The sequence below is a fragment of the Oryctolagus cuniculus genome, chromosome 9 (genome assembly GCF_964237555.1).
Source record: "Oryctolagus cuniculus chromosome 9, mOryCun1.1, whole genome shotgun sequence".
In the NCBI taxonomy this organism is placed as follows: Eukaryota; Metazoa; Chordata; class Mammalia; order Lagomorpha; family Leporidae; genus Oryctolagus; species Oryctolagus cuniculus.
The window spans coordinates 5,883,164-5,909,448 of NC_091440.1; the positions used below are offsets into that span (position 1 = coordinate 5,883,164).

At 42.7% G+C, this 26,285-nt stretch overlaps 1 protein-coding gene across 1 annotated transcript in view; it reads left to right on the plus strand.

Annotated features, from left to right (window-relative positions):
• The first annotated feature begins 7,317 nt into the window (after window positions 1-7,317).
• Window positions 7,318-26,285, plus strand: part of ARGLU1 (arginine and glutamate rich 1) — a 35,436-nt gene continuing 16,468 nt past the window's right edge. The window contains exons 1-3 of the mRNA XM_051849986.2: window positions 7,318-7,910; window positions 21,024-21,249; window positions 23,523-23,606. Coding sequence (XP_051705946.1) covers window positions 7,564-7,910; window positions 21,024-21,249; window positions 23,523-23,606 — 657 coding nt within the window. The 5' untranslated portion in view covers window positions 7,318-7,563. The remainder of the gene's footprint in view (window positions 7,911-21,023; window positions 21,250-23,522; window positions 23,607-26,285) is intronic.

The following is a 26,285-nucleotide window of genomic DNA, read 5'->3' on the forward strand; positions in this document are numbered from 1 at the left end:
GACAACATGCACGAGGAACATCTAAGAGGAACATCTAAGAGGAACACCTGTGCAGCCCCCGAGAGAGCCGGCCGGCGGTGTGCCGCTCCCCCGCGGAAGTGGGGAAAGTGGCCAGGGGGATCCGCCCTTCCACGGAGGTGGAAGGGTCGGTAGCCAACCCGGGAAGAACCAGCAGCAAACCCGAGAAGGGCCGAGCAGACAAAAGAACAGCGCAGGGTCCTGTGTCGTTCCTCCACGAAGACGGGGAGTGACACTCTTTATTCTTTCTTCTGTCTAATTTCTCTGGTTAGAACTTCCAGTGCTCATTGGAATAAAAGGTTGAAAGCGGATGTCCTTTTCCTGCTCCAGATGTTAAGCAGAAAGTTTCCAGTTTGATCCCATTTAGGATGATGTTAACTGTTGTTTTGTTATATATGGCCTTTATTTGTTGAGATGCATTCCTTCCATATCTAATTTGTTCAGATTTTTGTTATCATTAAAAGATATTGAGCTTTATGAAATGCCCTTCCGGTATCTACTGAGAAGCTTACATAATTTTTATCCCTCACGTTAGTCTGTATATGTTGAAATATTTCTGCATCCCACTTGATCATGGTGAATAGTCTTTTGGATGTGTTATTAGACTTTGTTAGTATTTTCTTGAGGACTTTTCACCTATGTTCACCAAAGGTATTAGCCTATAACTTTCTTTACTTGTATCCTTATCTGGTTTTGGTATCAAGGTGATGCTGGTCTTGTAAAATGACTTTGGGAGAAATCCCTCTTCTATTCTTTTAAATACTTTAGGAAGAATCTGTGTTAATTTTCCAAATATTTGGTAGAATTAAGCAGTGAAACCATCTGGTCTTGAGCTTTTCTTTGATGGGAGGTTTACATGACTGATTAAATCTTACTACTCATTATTAGTTTATTTAGGTACACGATTTCTTCAAGACTCACTCCTTTTAAAAATTTTTTTTAAAGATTTTTATTTATTTATTTGGAAGACAGAGTTACAGAGAGGCAGAGTCAGAGAGAGAGAGAGAAGTCTTCCATCCACTGGTTCACTCCCCAGATGGTCGCAATAGCTGGAGCTGTGAAGATCCAAAGCCAGGAGCCAGGAGCTTCACCCAGGTCTCCCACATGGGTACAGGGGCCCAAGGACTCTGGCCATCTTCTACTGACTTCTCAGGCCATAGCAGAGAGTTGGATCAGAAATGGAGCAGGCGGGACTTGAATCTGAGCCCAAATGGAATGCCAGTATTGCAGGCAGTGGCTTTACGTGCTATGCCACAGTGCTGGCCCCTCATGACTCACTCTTGGCAAGGTATATGTGTCCAGGAATTCACTCATTTCTTCTAGATTGTCAAATCAGTACTGTTCATAATCTCCTATAATCCTTTGTATTTCTGTGATGTCTGGTAATGTCTTCCTTTCTCAGCACTGATTTTATTTAATTGAATTTTCTTTTTCACTTAGTTATTTGGTAAGGGTGTGTCAGTTCTGCTCATTTTTACAAAGAATTAGCTTTTCATTTCATTGATTTTTTTTGTCTATTTTACTAGTTTATGCTCTGAGTTTTATTAATTACTTCCTTTACTAATTTGGGGTTTGATTTGTTCTTGTTTTACTAATTACTCAAAATAAATATAGCAATGTGTTTTTCACTTGATATCTTTTTGCTTTTTTGATGTAATCATGATTGCTATAAGCTTCCCTCTTGGTACTCCTTTTCCAGTATCCCATAGGTTTTGGTATGCTTGTTTCCATTTTCATTCATTTCAAAAAATGTTTAAGTTTCTTTCTTGATCTACTGGATGTTCTTAAGAGTGAGTCATTTGACTTCCTTGTATTTACAAAATCTCCACAGTTTTTCTTGGTAACAATTTCTGCTTTCATTGCATTATGGCCAGAAAAGAGACTTGATACCATCTCTGAAGTTAGTTGAGATTTGTCTTGTGCCCTATCATATGATCCACCCTGGAGGATGTTCCACATGCTATTGAGAAGAATGTGTATTCTACAACTGCTACATCCTGTAGATGTCTGGCAGGTCCAGTCCAATTTAATTCTGTTGTTTCTTTGCTGATTTTCAGTCTGAATGATGATTTGCCCTTTTTTCTAAAAAAGATTTATTTTATTTGAAAGGCAGAGTTACTGAGAGAGGAGAGGCAGAAAGAGATCTTCCATCCTCTGGTTTGCTCCCCAAATAGACACAGGAGCCAGGGCTGGGCCAAGCTGAGGCCAGGAGCCATGAGCTTCCTCCGAGTCTCCCACATGGGTGCAGCAGCCCAAGGGGTCGCTTTTCCAGGTGCATTAGCAGGGAGCTGGATCGGAAAGGGAGCTGAGACTCGAATCGGTGTCCATATGGGATGCCAGCACTGCAGCAGTGGCTTAACCTGCTCGGCTACAGTGCCAGGGCCGATCTGTCTATTTTTGAAGGTAGAGTGTTCGTCTGTCTATTGCTTTAAGACTATTCACATTTGCTTATTGTACTTGAGGGATCTGATATTGGGTGTAAATATATTTAAGAGTGTTATTTCATGTTGCTGAATTGAAACTTGTATAATCATATAAAGATTTCCTTGTCTCTTTTTACTGATTTTGATTTAAAACCTATGCTATCTGGTAGAAGCATGGCTACTCCTCTACCTTTTGGGTTACACTTGCATGGAATATCTTATCTCATCCTTTCATTTCTATTTGTGTTCTTAGAGTAGAGTAAATTTCCTGTAAACAGCGTTTGGTTGGATTTTTAAATAATCTATTCAGTCACTTAACTGGGGAACCTAATCCATTTACATTTAGGATTAACTATTGATAAGTAAGGTCTAATTACTGTCACTTTGATACTTCTTGTTTCACTATAGTTCCTTTCTTTGGCTCTCTTACATTCTTCCTTTATGGTTAAGTGATTACTCTAGTAGTGTGCTTTGATTTCTTGCTTATTCTTTTTGGTGACTCACTTATAGATTGTTGCTCTGTGGTTACTATGAGGCTTACAAAAACATATTTTGGCTATAATAAGCTATTGTGGAATGACAGCAACTTGACATTCATTATATAGATAGGAAAAGAAATAAAAAGAGATGAGAAATACAAGTAAAGAATTTTACTTTTTAAAAATGATTTATTTATCTCTTTATTTATTTGAAAGGCAGAATCAGTGAGAGAGAGAGGAAGAGAGAGAGAGAGAGAGAGAGAGAGAGAGATTCCATCTACTGTCTCATTCCCCAAAGGGCCACACGGGAAGGCAGGAGCCTGGAACTCCATCTGTGTCTCCTACATGGGTAACTTGAGCCCAAGCACTGGGTCATCCTCTGCTGCTGCCCTAGGTGCATTATCAGGGAGCTGGATTGGAAGTGGAGCAGCTGAGATTCAAACAAGTGCTCATATGGGATGCTATCATTGCAGGCAGCAGCTTAGCCCACTGTACCACCCCACTGGCCCCAAGAACTCTACCCTCACCCTCCATTCTTCTCCACATTTTGAGTTTTTAATGGCCTATTTTACATCTTTCTATGCCTGTCTCTGAACATATTAATGTAGTTAATATTTTTTATTATTTTGCTTTTTAGTCTTCATACTAAAGATATGAATGTTTTATGCACTGTGATTACTATATTAGAGTATTCTGAAATTGTTTAGCTGCTCTTACCAGTGAGTTTTTCTATTATTTTATATTTTGTTTTCATTTATCAATGTCTCTTTCTTTTAGTAGAACTTCCTTCGGCATTTTTTAAAGATCATATTTATTTTTATTTGACAGGTAGAGTTGCAGAGAGAGGGAGAGACAGAGAGAAAGATCTTCCATTCCCTGGTTCACTCCCTAAATGGCTACAAATGGCTAGAGCTGGGCTAAGTCAGGAGCCAGGTGCTTCTTCCAGGTCTCCTACGTGGGTGCAGGGGCCCAAGCACTCTAGCCATCTTCCACTGCTTTCCCAGGCCGTAGCAGAGAGTTAGATTGGAAGAGGAGCTGCCAGGACTTGAACCAGCACCCATATTGGATGCTTAGCTTACTACACCACAGCACACCAGCCCCCTTCAGCATTTTTTGTAATACAGGTCTGGTGGTGATAAATTCTGTTTGGGAATGTCTGTATCACTCCTTCATATCTAAAGGAAACCCTTCTCAGTAGGTTCAGTATTCTTGGCTGGCAGTTTTTGTTTTTGTTTTTTCCCTTCAATACTGTCAAAATCTCATCTCACTTCCTCCTGGCCTGTAAGGTTTCTGGGGAGAAATCTGCAGTCAGACAAACAGGGACCCCTCTGTATGTTATTTATTTTGTTGTTGTAGTTTTAGTCTTTTCTCTTTAACTTTGGAGGGTTGGATTATAACCATTCTTGGCTGAATTGAATCTGAGAAACATAATTTAAATCATGGCAGTGCCCTTTTATAGAAGGCCCAAGGGATCTTGTTGATCCCTTCCACTGTAAGAGAACAGAGTAAGAAGGCACCATTGATGAAGCAGAGAATCAGCCCCTGCTAGACACTGAGTGGGCAGGCTCCTTTCCCTTGGACTCCTAATCTCCAGAACCACAAACAATACATTTGTCTTGTTTGGACATTACCTGAAATATTTTGTTCCCATAGCTAGAAAAGACAAAGACAGGCACTGATCTCATTCACAAGGACTCAGCCCCTGCAGTCTCATCACCTCTTAAGGACCCCACTCTGAAATACTATCACTCTGGGAGCCGGCATTGTGGCAGAACGGGTTTGGCAGCCACCTGCAATGCTGGCACCCCATGTAAGCATAGGAGTCCCGGCTGCTCCACTTCCAATCCAGCTCCCCGCTGATGTGCCTGAGAAAGCATCAAAAGATGGCCCAAGTCCTTGGGCCTCTGCCACCCCTGAGGGAGATCTGGATGGAATTCCAGCCTCTTGGCTTTGGCCTGGCCCAGCCCCAGTCACTCTAGCCATTCTAGTGGAGAGTGAACTAGAGGATGCAAGCTCGCTCTCTCTTGCTCTCTCTCTCTCTCACCCTCTACCTGTAACCCTGCGTTTCAAATCAATACATAAATGTTCAAAAGCAATAGCATCACATTAGTGATTAAGTCTCAACATATTAATTGAGGGCGGTGGTTACAAACATTCATATCATAGTAGTGCCCTTAAAATGAGAGCCCTGGCCCCTTCTGTTACATGAGGACATTGCGATAAGTCCTCATCTACAAATCAGAAAGCTGGCCCTGGCCGAGATCCCATCAGCAAACACCTTGATTGTGGCCTTTCCAACCTCCAGAAGCACGAGAGAGAAGATTCTACTGTTTACCAGTGTCTTCGTAGGCTTTTCAATACTTTAGAATACCTGAGAGGAGTGTCTTTGGGAAAGAAGAGGTTGAACTTACTGTCTGAGGTTACAGGAATGGTGGCCCCTAGTTCCATGTCTTGTGGAGGCTAGTTATGGCAAGTGTGGTGGCAGGGACCACATGTGAGCCAGTCAGGAGAGACAGGACCTAGGCTGGACTTGCACTGAGACACTCAAACCTCTCATGAGAACCATCCTCTGAGGGTCACCCCCAATGACCTAAGACCTCCCACTGGCCACCTCAGATGCCATCATCACATCAAGTCTCCATACTTAGTCACTCAATCATTAAAACATCAGAGTTTAAACAGCTGCATGAGGTTTTGGGGAGATGAACCCTACTCAATCCATAACCAGCCACCCAGCCTTTGGTATTTTGCTATAGCAGCCCAGACACATTAAGATACAACTCTTCTATTTTCAAAGTTTTCTAGATACTTACAAGTACATGATCATCCACAGAAAACTTAAAATTATGCCATTAGTTCTGACACACATGTCCCCAAGAGAATTTGGGACTCTCACAGGAATTACACAAATTTATAATAAAACTGACTTGGGGAAGAACTGGCTTATTTTTAATACTGACTACTCATCCAAGAAAAAGTTTTCTACTAACTCAGGTCTTACTATGCCTTTTAGCAAAGGTTTGTCATAAGGGCTTTGCAATGCATTAAAAGTCTATTCCTAAGTATTTTATGCTTTCTTGAGGAAAATCTTATTTCATTTTTTAATAGATTGTTGCTTGTTCAAAGGAAAATTTACAGGTTTTCTTCCATTTACCTATCTTAAGCCTTTTAGTTGACAGTTTTAAAATTGGTGCACCCAGACTTTCAAGGTTCCCTACCATCTGCAGATAACGTTTCCTCTCCCTCTGATATGGGCCAGGCAGGGGTTAGTGAGGGACAAAAGAGCTAAGAGGCTTTCAGCAGTCTAGCACCCCCAACTCCACTCCCCTACACGCCAGTCCAGCACAACACCCATTTTCCCATGATGCACCTGAGCCTCCTCCACCCTGAAGACCCCATGATGAATGTGTGTTTAAGAGCTCCCTGAGGGGCCACAAAACTTTCTCAGCGCTCCTCACAGGCATGCTTACCTGAACCCCACCCTGCTTATACCTTCAATGAGAGCACCCACTTCCTTCCCCAGCAAATGGGGGCTACTGAACTGGGGTGGGAGTGATTTTCCTCCATCGACCTCCCAGTGTGTACTCTCTCTTTCATCTCCTCTAATGAAGCCTGCTCCCATTCTTGCACTTTACGCCTCTACTTTGCACTGCTCTCTGACCCGGAGCCAGGAACTCGGTATAAATACAGCTGGGGACCCACTCCCGGCATGTTGGGGGGCATAACCGTGACACATAAGAACATAGCTTTTCATGGCCAGGGCTTCTTGCGGCTTAAACCATGTCAACAGAGTAACCAACGTAGATGTCCCCGCTCTGCCATCTTCTAGGTGTGTCATCCTGGGCAACTTCTCCTGGGCCTGCGGGGTCCCCATTTCTAAATTGGGGGTAACTGTAGTACTTAATCCAGGATTACTCTAAAAATTGAGCACTAGGTAATAAATGAAAGCATTTAGGAAGCAATAAAACTCTATACTAAGCATTAGCTTACATTAGGCAAAACCTGCTGCACACTTCATTTCCTGTAAGTCCCGCAACCGCCTCGCGTGGCACTCTCCATACTGCAAATGAATAAACAGCTCCAAAACAAATCGAGTGATCTGCCCAGGGTCACCCCGATGCAATTTCTGGGGGCCTGACAGAACCAGCGCCTAGAAATAATGCAATCAACTCCTGTGGAGGAGCGCTTTGGCCCGCACTAAAACGGTCTCAGTCCTTGCAGACACGTAGGCACTTCACCAGAAACCAAACGTGCTCTAAGGCAAAGCCGAAGTCTCCGGCGACTGCGCCCAAGGCTTCCGCCAGGACGGGCGGAAAGAGCCGAGGGCGCTCGGACACCGCTCGCCCACCTTCGGCCGCAATCGTCAAGGGGCGGGGCCCCGCTTCGGCACGTTCCGCGCGGGGCATTGTGGGAAGGGCGGCCGGTGCAGCCCCAGCTGCCATCTTAGGGACGCCTTGCGTTGCGGCCTTCACGTTGAGGCGGCCTTCGCGGCGGCTGAGGACCTCGCGGACAGGCGGAAAGTGCGCTGGCCGACGGCTTTCCTCCCTCCGGCCTCGTCGGGAACGGGCAGCCAGCGTCCGCGCGCGGAGGCGGAGGCCGCCGGGCGCGTGAGGGGGCCCGAGGCCGGCGGTTAGCCCGGGAAGATGGGCCGGTCCCGCAGCCGGAGCTCGTCGCGCTCCAAGCACACCAAGAGCAGCAAGCACAACAAGAAGCGCAGCCGCTCCCGGTCGCGGTCCCGGGACAAGGAGCGCGTGCGGAAGCGCTCCAAGTCCCGGGAGAGTAAACGGAACCGGCGGCGGGAGTCGCGCTCGCGCTCGCGCTCCACCAACGCGGCGGTGTCCCGGCGCGAGCGGGACCGGGAGCGCGCCTCGTCCCCGCCGGACCGCATCGACATCTTCGGGCGCACGGTGAGCAAGCGCAGCAGCCTGGACGAGAAGCAGAAGCGGGAGGAGGAGGAGAAGAAAGCCGAGTTCGAGCGGCAGCGGAAGATGTGAGCGCCCGCGGGGGGAGGGCCGCGCGTGGGGCGCGCGTGGGGCCGAGCGTGGGGCCGGCGGACGGGGCCGCGGCGCTTTTGGCGCGCGAGGAGCGCTCCCGGAAGTCGGGGCGGAGTTGGGCGCGGGGGGCGCCGCCGGGCCCGGGGTCGGGCCGGGGGGCGCAGGTGGCGGCTGCCCGGAGCGGGCTTCCAGGCCGGAGCTTAAATTGGGCCGGGGCTTTGCGCGATAAGGCCCTTCTGGGGGTCCATCAGAAAAAAACAAACAAAAAAAAAACCCACGCGTGTTTAATTTCGTGCGTTCCTGTTGTTAAAGGCTGCTCTTTCTTGCGTGGAGCCTGCCTGCTCCCCACCGGCCTTGCACACTAAGAAGGAAAATACAGAACGCGTGGTTTTTTCTTTTTTTTTTTTTAAGCTTTTGCTGTTGATCCTTTAGTAAGCAGGTTTGGTTCCCTCGTTTCCTCTGCAGCGTATTTGTTAAAAGACACCTGACTAGTTGCTTCTGTTTCTGCGCTGCACGTATGTAGGATTTTCCTGGGGAGAGAATCAGAGTAAGGTTCAAGCAGTCTGCTCTCAAGAGTCCTTGGCTCTAAGTATAGATGTGGGTAATCCCACACTAAATGAACTTGTAGTTTTAAAAGTTCAGGGTTTTGCTGTGTTTTTTAACCTTAAGAGTACTGAACTTGGATTCCCAGAGGTCGCATTGAAAAGTAGTTACTCAGATGTGCTAACTCTGTGTAACCATTGCCATCCTTGTTCATTGCTCTAGCGAATGCTTAGAAAGTGCTCATGTGTTAACTGAATTTATGATTTTTCTGAGATTTATTTTTTTGTGAACTGAATTGTCTGGGTGTTTTATTACGTTTTTCTGCAGTTGGATTGCTGCCATGTGTATGTGATAGCCGATTCATTTCTAAAAACAGTTATTAAGAGATGGGGACTGGAACAGTAATTATCGGGGAAGCAGAACCTGGAGCTATTTTGCAGCCAATACACTTTTAAAACATGCAACTCTTAAACTTTTTTGCGTTCTTTGAGCTTAGTAATATGTGTAAAAGCAAAGTTTAACTATTTCACAGTAAACTTTGTGTAGAGTCCAGCTTTTTGGTTTGGAACAAGGAGTTAGCTGTAAAAATGCCCCGAAATAACTCTAAACAGATGAACTACTACCTAAGACATCACTGAGTTAACTTTTCCAGATGAAAGGAAAGGAGATTTCCAGAGAGTTATAGCCTGCGTTTTACAAGAAAGCTGAAACTTACAGGAAAAGTGAAAAGTGTACCTAGTATGCTAAGAATCATTAGAAGCATTTAGCAAGGTGCACATACATGGTCAGTGGAGAAGAAATCCAGAGATGAAATGATGGAAGTAGAGCAACTATATGGTTCTAGCTTGAAGGCAGAAGCAAACTGCCATTAGCATGTAGGAGAGGGAAGAGAAAGGGCTTGCAGCCACGTGTACATTAAATTCCTGTGTACCATGCAGTTGTCATTACTTTCTGAATGTCTTAATGCTTAATAGTGCCAAGGAAAAAAGGTGGATGTTTGTGCCCTTAGGAATGGTGAGGTAGAGGAAGTAGTGGTCTGTCTACAGTCCTTGCTGGTTAGTTTTTTTTTTCCTTCTTCCTGTCCTGTCCTGTCCTGTCCTCCCTCTCCCTGCCTCCCTGCCTCCCTGCCTTCCTAGATCTGAACAACGGAGAGAGAGCTTCCATCCACAGGTTCACTCCCAGATGGCTGCAACAGCCTGGTCTGGGTCAGGTCAGAGCCAGGAACCAGGAACTCCATCCTGGTCTCTCACATGAGTTAGCAGGAGCCACTTCGATAGTCTTCATTGCCTTCCTAAGTGTTTTAGTGAGTATCTGTATTGGAAAGCCAAGGAGCTGGACCTCCTGCAAGGAGTAGCTTAACTGCTGCACCACAAGTCTGGACTCCCTCCCCACCAAGATCTTGATCTATTAGAGGACACACAGTTAAATGGGTAATAATACAGTATAGTGAATTCAGTGATGATATTGTGACAGTATAAAGGAAGCATCCTAAGTGGGTAAATACCTTAGTTGTCCTAAACAATGGGTGGAGAGTATAAGAACATGAGACTGTCCCGTGGGGCATAGGATACATGTGGATCAGTAGAGAGAGCTTTTTCCTCCCATTCCTGCTAGAATAAAGAAAATGAGGGGAAATGGTCTTTTTTTTTTTTTTTTAAAGAAGTTTATTTATTTAAAAGGCAGAGTTAGAAAGAGAAGGAGAGACAGAGAAGATCTTCCATCTGCTGGTTCACTCCCCAGATGGTCACAACAGCCAGAGCTGAGACGATCCGGAGCCAGGAGCTTCTTCCCAGTCTTCCATGTGGATGTAGGGGCCCAAGTACTTGAGCCATCTTCCACTGCTTTCCCAGGCTGTTAGCGGGGAGCTGGATGGTAAATGGTGCAGCCAGGACTCGAACCCACGCCCATATGGGTTGCCAGCCCTGCAAGTGGCAGCTTTGCTTGCTATGCCACAGCTCTGGGCCTGGGAAATGGTCTTAAAGTAGAATAATCTGGTGATTGAAAGCTAGGACATAAGTACTAGAACAGTAAAGTTGTGGAGTGACTGGAGAACTAAGTAGCTGCAATTGTGGAAGGGTTGTAGTTTATCATAGTAAGGAGTTTGAATTTCATCCTTGAAAGATTTTTTTTTTTAAGGTTTATTTTATTTATTTGAAAGAGTTACAGAGAGAGGTAGAGACAGGGGCGGGGTGGTGGGGAGAGTCTTCCGGCCCACTGGTTCACTTCTCCAAATGTCCACAACAGCCAGAGCTGAGACGACCCAGAGCCAGGAGTTTCTTCCAAGTCTCCCACACAGGTGCAGGGACCCAAGGATTTGAACCATCCTCTGCTGCTTTCCCAGGCGCATTAGCAGGGAGCTGGATCAGAAGTGGAACATCTGGGGCTTGAACTGGCATCCATATAGGATGCCTGTGCTGCAGCCAGGGCTTTAACTCGCTCATCTTAGAAAGATTTTAAGCAGGCAAATGGCTTTACACCTTTTTTGTTTTAATACACTGACTTATATAGGATGGAAACTAGTTCTTAAGCATTTAGAGTAGGTTCACACAAAAGTTGTAAGGAAAATAAGTACTGCATGTCAGGTACTGGTTAAAATGTCAGGAACTTGAATTGTGGATAAGGGAGAGGGAAAAATCCCAAAGGAGTTTCCATTTGGGACTTAGAAACTGTGGTGTTCTAGTTTGGGTTGTACTGGGTTTATCCAAAGTTCATAGTGGAGGACTGAAGTCTAGGTTAGGGGGACTTCGCTGCTTTCCGTGAAACCTTGAGAGTGAATGGAATGACCCAAAGAGAAGAGCGCTTGGTTCAAGGAAGTAGAAGAACCTAGGGAATGAATGTATGTATTTGCATTAGGGCAGTGAAAGAAGAGCCCATGGTGGAAGCAGCAGAAATGCTAGAACAGGAATGCAGAAGGTCAGACCTGCAGAATCTTGTGGTCTGGCTCTCTGCTGTGGCCCAGGAAGGCAGTGGATGATGGCCCAACTGCTTGGGCCCTGCACTCCCATGGGAGACCAGGAGGAAGCACCTGGCTCCTGGCTTTGGATTGGCGCATGCGCCGGCCATAGCAGCCATTTGGAGGGTGAACCAATGGAAGGAATACCTTTCTGTCTGTCTGTCTGTCTCTCTCCCTCTCTCTCTTGCTGTCTAACTCTGCCTGTCAAAAAAAAAAGAATCTGTGGCCTGGCCCTCCTAAAGCAACTGCAAGTGGGACTTGACATTCAGTGAATCTATAGCAGTCTAATTTTTTTTTTTTTTTTTTTTTTTTTGGTAAAGATTTACTCATTCGTTTGAAAGGCAGAGTTACAGAGAAAGAAACAGAGATCTTCCAGTTCACTCCCCAAATGGCCACAATGACCAGGGCTGGGCCAGGCCAAAGCCAGGAGCATATAACATCTTACAGGTCTCCCAGGTGGATGCAGGGGCCCAAGTACTTGGGCCATCTTCCTCTGATCTCCCAGGCCACAAGCAGTGAGCTGGATTGGAAGTGGAGCAGCTGGAACTTGAACTCATGCCCATGGATGCTGCCATTTGAGCATTGCAGCTTAACCCTTTATGCCACAGTACCAGCCTTAGCAGCCTAATTTTTTAAGTTGATAATTTTGTATGGCCTGTGAATGATATTACAAATACCCAAATGGCCCTTGGCAGAAAAAAGGTTCCCTACCCCTGTGGTAGGGTCAAGTGTACTTTGAAAATATCTAGATAAAAACATAAGAACATATTTTGAGTGTAACCAGTTAGGAAGTCTGTGCTAAGAATGGGAAGCAAGTAAGCAAGTTAGTTTGCCATGCAATAGTTGTGTGGGTGTGTTTTTTTTTTTTTTTTTTTTGAAAGGCAGAGAAGATCTCCCGCCTGCTGGCTCACTCCCTGAATGTCTGTGACACTGGATCTGGGCCATTCCAAAGCTAGGGTGAAGAACTCAATTTTCCCACCATGAGTGCAGGGAACCAGCTACTTGAGATATCGCTTGCTGCCTCTCAGCGTGTACATTTAGCCAGAAACTGTAATTTGGAACTAAGCCAAAACTGAAACCCAGGCATTCTGATGGGGGAGTACCAGTGTCCCAAGCAACATTTTAGCCAAAGCAACATTTAACCATCATGCCAAATACCTGCCCCATCACCCATAATTTTGAGGTCGTGACTAAATCGACCTCTGAGTTTGTTTTCCTATCTTAAATGGAGATATATTTCTGGCTTACTGTGAAGACTGGAGGAAGTGGGTATATATAAAGTACTTAGATAGTGCTTGGCATATAATGGATCACAGGTTAATATAACTTCCCGACAGCCAAACTGAGTCTGCTGGATATTTGGGGCTGGCGCTGTGGCACACAGCCTCTGCCTGTGGCGCCGGCATCCCATATGGATGCCAAGTGACTGCCCCTCTTCTGATCCAGCTCTCCACTATGGCCTGGGGAAGCAGTAGAAGATGGCCCAAGCACTTGGGCCCCAGCCCCCCCCGGGGGAGACCCAGAAGAAGCTCTTCAGATCAGTGCACCAGCAGATGGAAGATCTCGCACGGTCTCATTCACTCTGCCTCTGCCTCTATGTAACTTTGGCTTTCAAATAAATGAATAGACCTTTTAAAATAAAGAGAGGGCCAGTGCCCTGGCGCAGTAGGTTAATCCTCCGCCTGTGGCACTAGCATCCCATATGGGTGCCGGTTCTAGTCTCTGCTGCTGCTGTTCCAGTCCAGCTCTCTGCTGTGGCCCGGGAGAGCAGTGGAGGATGGCCCAAGTGCTTGGGCCCCTGCACCTGCATAGGAGACCAGGAAGAAGTACCTGGCTCCTGGCTTGGATCAGTGCTGCTCTGACTGTTGCAGCCATTTGGGGAGTGAACCAATGGAAGGCAGACCTTTCTGTCTGTCTCTCCCTCTCACTGTCTGTAACTCTACCTCTCAAATAAATAAAATCTCTTAAAGAAAAAAGATGTACTCTTAGGAGTTACAATCTTACTGCAGTAAAAAGTCTTTAATTTTTCTTCTTTTTTTTAAAGATTGGTTTATTTATTTGAAAGGCAGAGTTGCAGAGAGAGGGGGGCCTCTCCCAGATCTCCCACACGGGTGCAGGGACCCAAAGACTTGAGCCCTTTTCTGTTTTCCCAGGCCATGGAAGAGAGCTGAATTGAAAGTGGAGCAGCCAGGGCTGGAGACAATATCTATATGGGAATGCTAGCACCAAAGGTGGTGGCTTTACCCACTATACCACAGTGCAGGCCCCTTTATTTTTCTTAACTTTTGAATAGCTAGTTCATATGATTCAAAATTCTCCCTCTCACCCCTGTGTCTCAGTAATTGAAATGCCTCTGACCACCCTCCTGTAGCACATATTAGCATATTCATATATGCTTTTTCATATGTTGTATATATGTATTAACTCTTAGAAAAATAAACGGCTGAAAATGATTTAGAGCAATCAGAGGAAGTTAATGACATAGTAACTTACTCTAACCTAGGATATCTGGGTATAGATAGCCTTAGTGTTCAATTGTGTGACAGATTAAGTCTTCTAAATTAAAGAATATTAAGCTGAATGGGATCTGTATGGGTGATTCTTAGAATAGGAAAAATACTCAAAGAGTTCATGGTGAAAGTAGAGAGCTTTTATGAGTAATTTCAGTACGTGGAACTAGTATCTTTTTGGAGGTTAGGGCTTTGAGACAATGTAGGGCATGCAAATTCTCCCTGATATTTACCTGTTTAAACAGTATAGGGTAGTATCTGTATAGTACTTAACATCATTAACTTTCAAGTATATGAAGATTGAGAAGTCACAGCTCAGCAACATCTGTGAGTTTGAATCCAGAAACTTAAATTCCTTAGCCTTAGTTTCCTTACTGAAAATGAGGATATAAGTACCAATTTTAGGAACAATTGTTAGATATAAATGAAGACCTGGTAAATAGCGACTTTAGCACAGTATTTGGTATTTATTGAATGCTAAATAATTGCTGTTTGTTAATAATTAAACCCTAGAAGTAAACCCCCATGCTTGAGTTTGCTCAGTTTAAAAAAGTTTTGAAATAATGGTGTTGGGGCCAGTGCTGTGGCATAGTGGGTAAAGCCACCACTTGCAGTGCCGGCGTCCCATATGGGCGCCTATTCGAGTCCCAGCTGCCCCTTTTCCGATCCAGCTCTCTGCTATGGCCTGAGAAAGCAGTAGAAGATGGCTGGAGTCCTTGGGCTCCTGCACCTGCGTGGGAAACCTGAAGAAGCTCCTGGCTCCTGGCTTTGGATCAGCTCTGGCCATTGTGGCCGACTGGAGCGTGAACCAGTGGATGGAAGATTTCTCTCTCTCTCTCTCTCTCTCTCTCTCTCTGTAACTCTGACTTTCAAGTAAATAAATAAATCTTTATTTAAAAAAAGTTCTGTAGCAATCAGAAAAAAATTAGGGAAATAAAAGAAACAGTGATCTCAGTTGCTCTGGTTTAACAGAGTTGATGTGCTATATAGTTGCTGGTCTGTGTCAACAGCATTTTTTTTTCTTTCTTTTTTTTTGACAGGCTGAGTTGGGGGGGGGGGGTGGGGGAAGGTCTTCCTCCCGTTGGTTCATCCCCTAAATGGCTGCTATGGCCGGCGCACTGCGCCAATCCGAAGCCAGGAGCCAGGTGCTTCCTCCTGGTCTCCCATGTGGGTGCAGGGCCCAAGCAGTTGGGCCATCCTCCACTGCCTTCCCGGGCCACAGCAGAGAGCTGGACTGGAACAGGAGCAACTGGGACTAGAACCAGGGTACTGGCGCCGCCGGTGGAGGATTAGCCAAGTGAGTCGCAGCGCTGGCCATGTGAACAGCATTTTAAAGTTGTGACTAGTGCTTTTACCTGAGAGCATGGAGAGAAAATGGGGACGCAGTATTAAACCATTTCCATTGAAAACTTGAAAATTTTTATTTTACCCTTTCATTGGTACTACAGATTATATGTAAAGAAAACATGAAGACAAGATTATAGAGAACATCAAGAAGGTGACAACTCCTGTGGTGATTATTTTAAAGAATACATATTAGATGATTTTTTTTTTATAAAAGATTTATTTATTTTACTTGAAAGTGAGAGTTACACAGAGAAGATGAGAGAGAGAGGTCTTCCATCCTCTGATTCACTTCCCAGTTGGCCACAACGCCTAGAGCTGCACTGATCTGAAGCCAGGAGTCATGAGCTTCTTTCTGGGTCTCCCATACAGGTGCAGGGGCCCAAAGGCTTTGGGTCATCTTTTACTGCTTTCCCAGGCCATAACAGAGAGCTGGATAGGAAATGAAGCAGCCAGGACTCGAACCGGCGCTCATATGGGATACTGGCACCGCAGGCAGCGGCTCTACCTACTATATCACAGTACCGGCCCCTAGATGATTTTTTTAAATGTTATTTGAAAGGCAGAGTGATAGAGAGGATGAAAGAGAGATTTTTCATCTGTTGATTGACTCTCCCAATGCTTGCAGTACCATGGCCGGGCCAGGTAAAAGCCAAGAGCTGGAAACTTTATCCAGGTCTCCCAAATGGATGGCAGGGACCCAGGTACTTGGGCCATCATCATCCACTGCTTTCCCAAGTACATTATCAGGAAACTGTGTTGAGAGCAGAGAAGCCAGAACTTGTACTGGCACTCTGTTAGGGGATGCCAGTGTCCCAAGCAGCAGCCTAACGTGCTGCGCTGAAATGTTTGTAAGGCGCTGGTGACCAAAAGTGTTGGGGTTTATTTTCCTTCTCTAGAAATTTTCAGTGCCTTTCATGGGAATTAACCTAACAGTGGCATTATCATTGATTATGATTATAAATTTGTCATACATAAAGATGAACTCATGCATTACTTCAGTAGTGTGTGTGCTCATTGATTTTTCTGAATTAAGTATAGTATAGAGGGGAGATAAAGTGATATTAAGCATTAACTTTTCCAGTTTGGTTCTAAAAATTGATGTAAATTTTTTTCTGATTACTGAAGAAGCAGTTTAATAACCCTGTTTAATTAACCTTATTAATATTTGTAGGAAACAGTTCTGTGGTGCTCTGGCCTTGCCTTTCTTCCCCACGTAGGACTCATCTGCAAGGCTTAATTGCAGTCACGGTGAGATGCCTTGTAATTTGCTCTAGGAACTAAAGGAGAAAAGCAAACTTGTGAGCCATTTCTCATCCTCCACTGGTTTGAGCTGAGCATGAGACTTCCCACGTGGCTCACTTCTCCTGTGTGATATAAAACCCACAGAGCAGTAGGGCAACCCACTGTATATTCTGCCTGTTCCTTAACCCCTCTGGTTTGGTGATGTTGGTAGTAAAGACACTCCATGCTAATTTAGTTTTTGCTGTAGTAAAGTGACTTAATTTGGCTTATTTTTCCTTACTGACCAAATCTTTGGGGTTGTGGCCCTGTTAGCTATTGTGCTGTTGCTTAAGGATGGCATGAATGCCTGACAAAAACCTTGAATATATATCAGGTCTCTTCTACCTTACCAAATTCCTAAGTTAGAAACTTTTCTAGTGATGAGCTAACATATAGCCTATTATTTCTATTTCCTTTCTGTGGAAAGTTGTAATTGGATCTGCTTTACATTATTCTTTTAAAGTAGTGCTATGGTCCACTTAGCATTGATAATTAAGAGTTTTACTACTTTTGAAATTTTAAGTATTTTTTCAGTCTTTTTTTAAAGTTACTAACTCATATGAACTAACTAGCCAAAGTATGTTGAGGAGGTGTATACTTTGAAAATTATGAGGAAAAGTACATATACAAAGGTAGAATATTACCTTTATATACCCATCATCTGGCTTTAAGCAGTTGCCATACTTGTTTGATCTATTACTTGTCTCCTTTTGGATGAAGTAGAGGAACATTTTCTATTGAAATGTGATTTCATTCCATTGAAGTCACTGATTTCCTTTGGATGATTCATTTTTGCTTTGGGGGGTATTTGCTAATATTTTTGTGCAGTTGCTGTAGTTACAGGCTTATTGTAACTACCTTAATTAAAAGTTGATCAGGGGAAAAAAGCAGACAAGTTCTAGACTTTGATAAATTTTTTTTTTAGATTTCATTTTGGGAAGGAGACTTTTCTAAGGTATATTTATTTACTTGAAAGGGCGGAGTTACAGAGTGGCAGAGGCAAAAAGAATTCGTCAGTCCGTTGGTTCATTCTCCAAATGGCCATATGGCCAGGGCTGGGCCAGACTGAAGCGAGGAGCCTGGAACTTCACCCAGGTCTCCTATGTGGATGCAGGGGCCCAAGCACTGAGGCCAATTTCCCACTGCTTTCCCGGGTGCATTAGCAGGGAGCTGGATTGCAAGTAGAGCGCCTGCAACTCAAACCAACGCCCATGAGGGATGCCAGTGCTGCAGGCGGTGGGTCAACCTGCTATGCCACAGCACTAGCCCCAGGAAGGAGACGTTTAAGAAACAAACGACAGAGTCCTTGGAATGGAGGTCGAAGATAATCCAAGACCTTAAAAGAAAATCCCTGCTGTCAAGTGCCTAATGTATCCTTGACAGATAAATGCGGAGGATAAACAATCAGAATATAAATTGGTATTAATATGGAATCACTTAGAGTAAGTAACAGGAATTCAATGAAAGCCCTTGGGTGGGAATTGTATCACACACACACACACACACACACACACACCATGGAGTTGAGTTAGAGTGAATTGGGGTGTTAAATAGTCCCTTTAAAAGTATGGTTGGTCCTGGCTCTGTGGTGTAATGGGTAAAGCTGCCACCTGTGGTGCCGGCATCTCAGGTGGGCAACGGTTCAAGTCATGGCTGCTCTACTTCTGATCCAGCTCTCTGCTATAGCCTACGAAAGCAGTAGAAGATGGCCCAAGTCCTTGGGCCCCTGCACCTGCATGTCAGACCTGGAAGGAGCTTCTAGCTCCTGGCTTCAGATTGGTGTAGCTTTGGCCTGGCCCCGCCTTAACTGCCCCAGCCATTTGTGGAGTGAACCCCTGGATGGAAGATTATGCTCGCTATCTCTGTCTTTCCCTCTTTTCTCTCTAACTCTGCCTTTCAAATAAAATAAATCTTTTTTTTTTTTTTTTTTTTTTTTTTTTTTTTTTTTTTTTTAAGAAACTGTAGGGGCCAGTGTTGATGGCACAGCAGGTGAAACTGCCACCTTTGATGGCAGCATGCCACCCATATTGGTGCCAGTTTTATGTTGGCTGCACTTCCAATCCAGCTCCCTGCTAATGGCCTGGGGAAAACAGCGGAAGATGGCCCAAGAGCTTGGGCCTCTGTCACCCATATGGGAGACTTAGAAGACACTCCTGGCTTCCGCTTGGCCTAACTCTGGCTGTTGAAGCCATCTGAGGAGTGAACCAGAGGATGGAAGATCTCGATCTCGATCTCTCGATCTCTCGATCTCTCGATCTCTTTCTCTCTTTCTCTCTTTCTCTCTTTCTCTCTCTCCCCCGTCACCCTCTCCCCCTCTCCATCCCCTCCATCTCCCTCTCTGCCTGTAACTGACTTTAAAAAATGAGTAAATCTTTTTTAAAAGTATAAAGGCTTTCCTAAACATCAGTTGAATGATTGTCTTATGCAAATATTTGTTGAATGAGTAAAGAAATGAAGATTACACAGATTTGCTTAATTTTCTGATTTGTAAGGAAATTGAAGCATTAGTAAATTAGCCTGTTGGGATTTAGATGCATGGAGATCTCTGAATTCATTGAGCACTAACTATTGTCTCAGTATATTACAGAAGTACAGTGTGGGCCGGCGCCACGGCTCACTAGGCTAATCCGCCGCCTAGTGGCGCCGGCACACCGGGTTCTAGTCTTGGTTGGGGCGCCGGATTCTGTCCCGGTTGCCCCTCTTCCAGGCCAGCTCTCTGCTGTGGCCCGGGAAGGCAGTGGAGGATGGCCCAAGTGCTTGGGCCCTGCACCTGCATGGGAGACCAGGAGAAGCACCTGGCTCCTGGCTCCTGCCATTGGATCAGCGCGGTGGCCATTGGAGGGTGAACCAACGCCAAAGGAAGACCTTTCTCTCTGTCTCTCTCTCTCACTGTCCACTCTGCCTGTCAAAAAAAAAAAAAAAAAAAAAAAAGAAGTACAGTGTGACCAAAATATACAATTCAAAAACTTTTAGTGGTTGTATTAAAAAGAAACCAGTGAAATATTAATATATTCTCCATCTACCCAAAATATTACCAGTTGATCACCTAATATGTGTATAAGATCTGTCATATTTTTCTTGGTAATCTTCAGTTCAGACTAGACACGCATGACTATTGCTCTCACTGATGTAAAATCTGCAAGATTTCCATGACATTACTCTGATCAATGTTAATTTTTCCACAGAACTTTATTTTGAATAAATTAGCTTATAATAATAAACATGGGATTAAAATAATTAAGGTAGATGGGATGGGCATTTGGCGTGGCATAAATCATTTGTGTTCCATGTAGGATTACTTGTTCCAGTCCCAGTTTTGCTTCCAATTCAGCTTCTTTTAACACGCACCCTGGCTCAATATTTGTGTCCCTGCTAGTCAGGTAGAAGACCCAGATTGAGTTCAAAACCCCTAACTTTGGTGCTTCAGATCCTGGCCATTGTGGGCATTTGGGAAGTGAACCAGCAGGTAGAAGGTCTTCATCCATCTGTCCTTTCTGCCTTTGAAGTAAAATAAAAATAAATGAATAAAATAATTGAAATGGTACTATCAGGCTTCACTGAACTTTAACCAATAATTTTATCATTATACTTTAGAGAAGGTTTTAATTGAAAATTAATTAACAAAAGGAAAAAGCATAATAAAGTTCAGAACCTGTCTTCAGTCGGTTTATATTTCACTAAACGTTGCTTTTTACTGTTGCTGAAGCAGTCTGAATCTCTCTAAGCTTGTGTTTGTTCTGACTTTGATTAGGGAGAAGAGAAAAATGAATCCAGTGGTCTAAAATGCCTCCTATATAATTTCTTCGGACTTTTCTAGCTCACTCCTTAGGCTGAGAGAGTCAGCAAATGAACAGATAACAGTTTGTGTATCCTCTCATTAAAAAGTTGGTAACAAAAGTGTATTTCCTGTTTCAGATTTAGTCTCCAGTTCTTTTAAAGTAATGAATTAGGCTGTTCATATAAGCTAGTGCATGTATTTAGATAACAACAGAGAAAAAACTAAATTTACACTTTTTATCATTTAAAATCTGGTTACCGTTTCCTTCAATGTAACATGAAAATGAATTTAAAATCGCTTGACAATACATATAATCAGGCTCTGTGGTTTGATAGACTTAACTACTTTTAATTCCTACTTTTTTTTTGTTTAAAGATTTATTTATTATTTGAAAGGCAGTGTTCTAGAGAGGCAGAGAGAAAGAGAGATCCTACATCTACTGTTTCCTTCCCCAAATGGCCAGTGCTGGCCGATGCGAAACCAGGAGCTCAGGAGCTTATTATGTGTCTTCCATGTGGGTACAGGGGCCCAAGCACTTGGGCCATGTTCTGCTTTCCCAGGCCATAGCAGAGAGCTACATTGGAAGTGGAGCAGCCAAGTCTTGAACTAGCACAGGTGGCAGCTTTACCTGCTACGCCACAGTGCTGTCCCTTAAATTCCTACTTTTTAAAAATCATTTTTCTACTTTGTTTGCTAGTCGGCAGCAGGAAATAGAAGAAAAACTCATCGAGGAAGAAACGGCACGAAGAGTGGAAGAATTGGTGGCAAAAAGAGTAGAGGAAGAATTGGAGAAAAGGAAGGATGAAATTGAGCGAGAAGTTCTCCGAAGGGTGGAGGAAGCCAAGCGCATCATGGAAAAGCAGTTGCTCGAAGAACTCGAGCGACAGAGACAAGCTGAGCTTGCAGCACAAAAAGCTAGAGAGGTAACGCTCGGTCGTTTGGAAAGTAGAGACAGTCCATGGCAAAACTTTCAGTGTTGGGTTGTGTCTCCTGCTCAGTTCAGAAAGAGATGGAATACAGACTATCTAATTCCTTTCTCATCTAAACTTACATTGCTGCAAAGTTAATTTTTTAGCCTATTCAGAACTGCTGACTGATACATAAAAGTTTACTTTTTCATTAAACTTACTCAAGGATACTTTTTGATTTAATGGAACTGACTTACTATTTGAGAAGTGTTTGAAACTTTTGCCATGGCTGCAGGACTATATTCTTTTTTGGGAGGGTTGGGGAAGACCGGGAGCGGTAAAGGGAAAAGGTTAAAATTCCACCTATGGTTGTATATTCTTTTCTGTTAACACTCTGTTACCTAGACTGTGAGAGGCTTTTTGCCTTCAGTCAGATTAAAAAGAGCAGGGCCTAACATTGAGTGACAGTACCTGCTTTTGATAAATAGGTTTTCTCACCCTTCTTTTTTTTCCTCCTTTTATTCTTTACTCCTTCCCCAAATCCTGCTTCAACACAATGGACTAATTCTAGCATTCTGATCATAAGGCCCTCCATTTCCTAATGTGTTTCAAGGAATCTTTTTAGGAAAAATGTCCAGATTATTCATCCACTTTTTTAGTATCTACTAACAACTCCTTTTTTTCTCTAGAGAGTTATGAAGGAACAGGTTGTCCTTGTCTGGAGTCAAGCTAAACACATGATTTGTTTTATCAGCAGCTGGAGCAGAAGTTGAAAATGTCTTTCTGTGAGACAGTAATTTGCTACTGAAGCTTTATGGCTTGTTTGCACTGATTACTCCAGGATCCTAAAACTTGGTCAAAGTCACTGAAACACTCAAGGCAAATTATTGTACAGCCCTGAGTGTCTGTCAATATAGTTTGCATAATGAATATGGATCCCTCTGGTGTGTGATACAGAAAATTCTGTAGTTCTGTTTTCTTGAACTGAAATATTTGACTCAAAATATGACTCATTGTCGTTTTTCGTCGGTGTTATTGTGGACAAGTTGACATCATATTAAATCTTTCCAGTAAGCTTAGCTTTTAAAACGCATTTTCCCTTGTCCTGTTAACTAGATATACATGTCTATTGTGGATTTCATAGACTATGAAATTGAATGTATAAAATTTTTATTTATATGCATGCTTTTAAAAATTAAGATATTTTTGGAGTAATGGTGCTGTCTTGTAGCGAGTTATTAATCATAGTAAGATTTTTTTCTCTTCATTTCCTTTTTGTTTCATATTAACAATTTTTTTTTACACGGACACAACCCTCTGACAATCTTTCCAAATATTAAAATCATTTGAATATGTATGCTGTGATCTGAACACTGCCCAATCCATCAAGCAATCTTCATATAGTTTGCATTATAAAATCATTAAATTCTCCAAGAGAAAATAAATTACAGAATTTTATTTCCTGACCATGCATCCCCTGGATTCCTGAATTTCAGTTCAGACTGTAGATGACAATATAAGCTGCCTTTAGAAATTGTCAACATCTGAATGTTAAGTCCATTTTCCCCATGGAAGAAGCCCTTAGTTCCATGAAGTATGGATTACCATTTGTATTTTTCACTAACAGTAAATGTATTTTTCTTATTAATTGTTTGCCTTAGGAATGATGAATTACATTTTTTGTTCCTTCTTACCATAAACATCTGCATTCCTCAGCTCAGCCTTCCTTGTATGTTGTTTCTTTATAAATGGTTGAGCTGCTGATGCAGGTATTGCCAAGCTAACAGTACAAATCATTTTAAAGAGGAAGCTGGCGCGTATGGCAGCCGAGGAGCACACTCTGCAGGACACTGGACAAGACAGTAAATATTCAACTTTTAATGCTGATTAAAGGAGTATAGGTAAAGAATACGTAGGTATACATAATTGGTGAGACAAATATTCACTTTATTTATATTTTATATATTATTTTTTTAATTTGGTAAATACTATCCAGTTTTGTAGTTGTCCTTGTTGATTTGTGTGATATTAAAGTATTAGTAATAATTGCCAGGAAACTATCCTTAGGGAGGGTTTAGTCGGTTGCTGTTTGGACTGGGAGGGATGATTTAAATTTAGTGCTAGAAACCAATTTTAGTGGCTGCACAGTTTATCATTGTCAGACAGAAGGTAGCTATAAAGCTGCCCCGTAAGTCAGATCAAAAAAGTTCAGAGGAAGATTAGTAAATATTTATCAGTACAAATAAACATTTCATTTTTCTAACATCTTAACGTGTCCTCCCCTTTAGGAGGAAGAACGTGCAAAACGTGAGGAGCTAGAGCGAATACTGGAAGAGAATAACCGAAAAATTGCAGAAGCACAAGCCAAACTGGTAAGCATAAAGGAGTACTTATCCTGCACCCCCAGCCCCATTTTTTCTTCTCCTAACCTCTTTCATATTTTTCCTAAGTCTTTTAAAAAGTAATAACCAGATCTGGCAGAGAATTAAACCAAGTATTACTCAGCATTTCATTTTGAAGTGGCTGCCCTGTTACTTAATCAGTAGCCAGCATATATAGTAGATTGTTTCCTGTGCCTGGTTTACGAAATAACTTCAGTAATTGAATGCTAAAGATATATGTAAAAGTAGATTCAGAGCAGTTTTAAAACTAATAAACCAAAATGCAAACATTGAGGGGAATTTTTTTCTTTAATAGAGAACTATCATTTACATTTTTCATTTAATTTTGTGTTGTTTTTAAAGCACATACTATTTATTTATTTATTTATTTGAAGGGCAGAGAAGGAGAGAGAGGTAGAGCCAAAGGAATATTCCACTTGCAGATTCACTCCCCAAATAGCTGCAACAGCCGAGTCTGGGTCAGACCAAAGCCAGGACCTGGAAACTCCATCCTGGTCTCACATGAGTAGCAGGGACCCAAGCATGTGGGCCTCTTCTGCTGCCCTCCCACAGACATCAGCAGGAAACTGGGTCAGAAGCAGAGCAGCCAGGACACAAACCGGAATTCTAATATAAGATATGGGATACCAGCATCACAAGTGGCTGTGTAACCAGCTGCGCACAACCCTAGCCTCCATACTAGCATATTTACGGTAGAATACATTTTTGGTGTCCTAAGCTTTTTTTGATTTAAGAGTGAATATATTTTGATAGTCTGAGGAAGAAAAAAGCTAGACTTAAAGGACATGAATATACATAAGTGAATATACATAATACACGAATATATTCAATACATGAATATACATAATCCAAAACATAAGAGGGTAGTTGGGTATTTTGAAACTCTTATTAGGGTGATATACAGGAAGACTGCTTCAAAGTGAGAATACAGATCAGAGATAGAAGGGAATTTATTTATGATGGCAGAGGCGGGTACTTGTTATTCAGTGCCCAGGAATGGAGACATAACCCAGGAGTGATTTGTGGTGTTAGAGAAATATCTGGAAAAGCGCTGAGGATAATACTACCAAAGAAATACACTTGCTGCTAATGTCCTCATGTTAACTGGGGAACAAAAGCAAGTTACAAGCTTTGGTGATGTAAAAATGCAATTCTATTGCTTGCTTATAAATGCACAGAAGAAGGTGCCAGAGAGTCTGATTAGTCGACATTAGATCCCATTGTGAGACTGTGGACTGCTATCTTATAGTAGATAAGAATGTGAAAGATTAAGGCAGTTGTTTCCAGAATATGATGTTTTAAAATAAGAGTATATGTCCCAAATAAGAGACAGTACTGGAAACTTAATGAGCATGACACAATGAATTCTTCATAAATAATCATGTCCTGGCTTTTGTGAAAGCCATAGTAGAATCTGCATTAAAAGGCCTTATTCCTGATTTCTCAGTGAAAGACCTTAAAACTGCTTAGTAGAAAAAAGCGATGTGAGTGAAATGGATGAATCATTTTAAGGTATCGTTCCTTGCTTCTGAATAATGTATGCAATAATGCCTTTTTAGTGGTTGCATGTGAAGAGAGAATCTCATTGCAGGTCATAGGAAGTTATAGAGAGAGAAAGTGTGAATTTTAATTTGAGTTTTGAAGGTTGAGCTTTGAAGGGTGAAAATAGTCTTTTGTGGGGCATGGCCATTGCAGAAGAGAATAAAAACATGATTGGCAGATGAAATTAGAATTCCTCTGAGGACATGATAAAGAGATGGGATAGCTGTGGTGGTTTTGTTTTGTGTACTTCCTGGAAACTTCTCAGCTCTTCTGACCTTGAGATAGCTAGGAACAATGTGCTACCGCATCTCTTGAACAGCCTTGTTTGTTTATGCTAATGAACCATAAAAATATAACTTCCTTGGGTTACTTTCTGGGAAAAGATAAGTTTCCCCTAGAGGAGTACTTCTCAAATAGTAAGAAAATGGCCCATTTTTGCTTTTTAGTCCTAAATTATCTCAAACCTCTGTTTTTGCAAAATACAATATGATGGGATACTGGAAAAATGAGATCACATATCTATTAAAGCTTTTAAGACACGTGTTCTTGGTTTCTGCTTGTTCATTTGAGTTTTTGCAGACTGTCGCTGGTCTGTGGTCATGCTTCAAAGTAGCATGTTCAAGAACACACACATTTAAATTTGATACACTAGGGTGTGACACTATTGTGATGGTGAGTTGTTGATACACTGTAGTGATGATATCTGGGGGAACAGGAGTTGCATTTTAAGAAAGTTGAGTGAGAATTTGGACATATTTAAAGCATTTGCTTGCCTGTGTTCAGTATAATTGGGTGCATAAGAAATTATTTTTCATGTTGGAGAAAAAATTTTAAAGTTGGTTCTATTAGGAAGGTACAGTAGGATCCTTTGCATATAGGAAGAGAATATTGTAGACCACATGGAACTCTCCTAGGTGTATCAATAGTGGTAATTTATCTTGTTGAGCCAGTAGTTGCTTTGTGACATCATAAATATGCTATAAATGTGTTCAATTTATTATAAAAGGAAACATTCTAGTGACTAGATAATAATGGAAGAGAATGGCCAAACTATTCACTAAAATCTATATATTTGTTTCTTAATAATTGTTGGTATAACAACTCAAC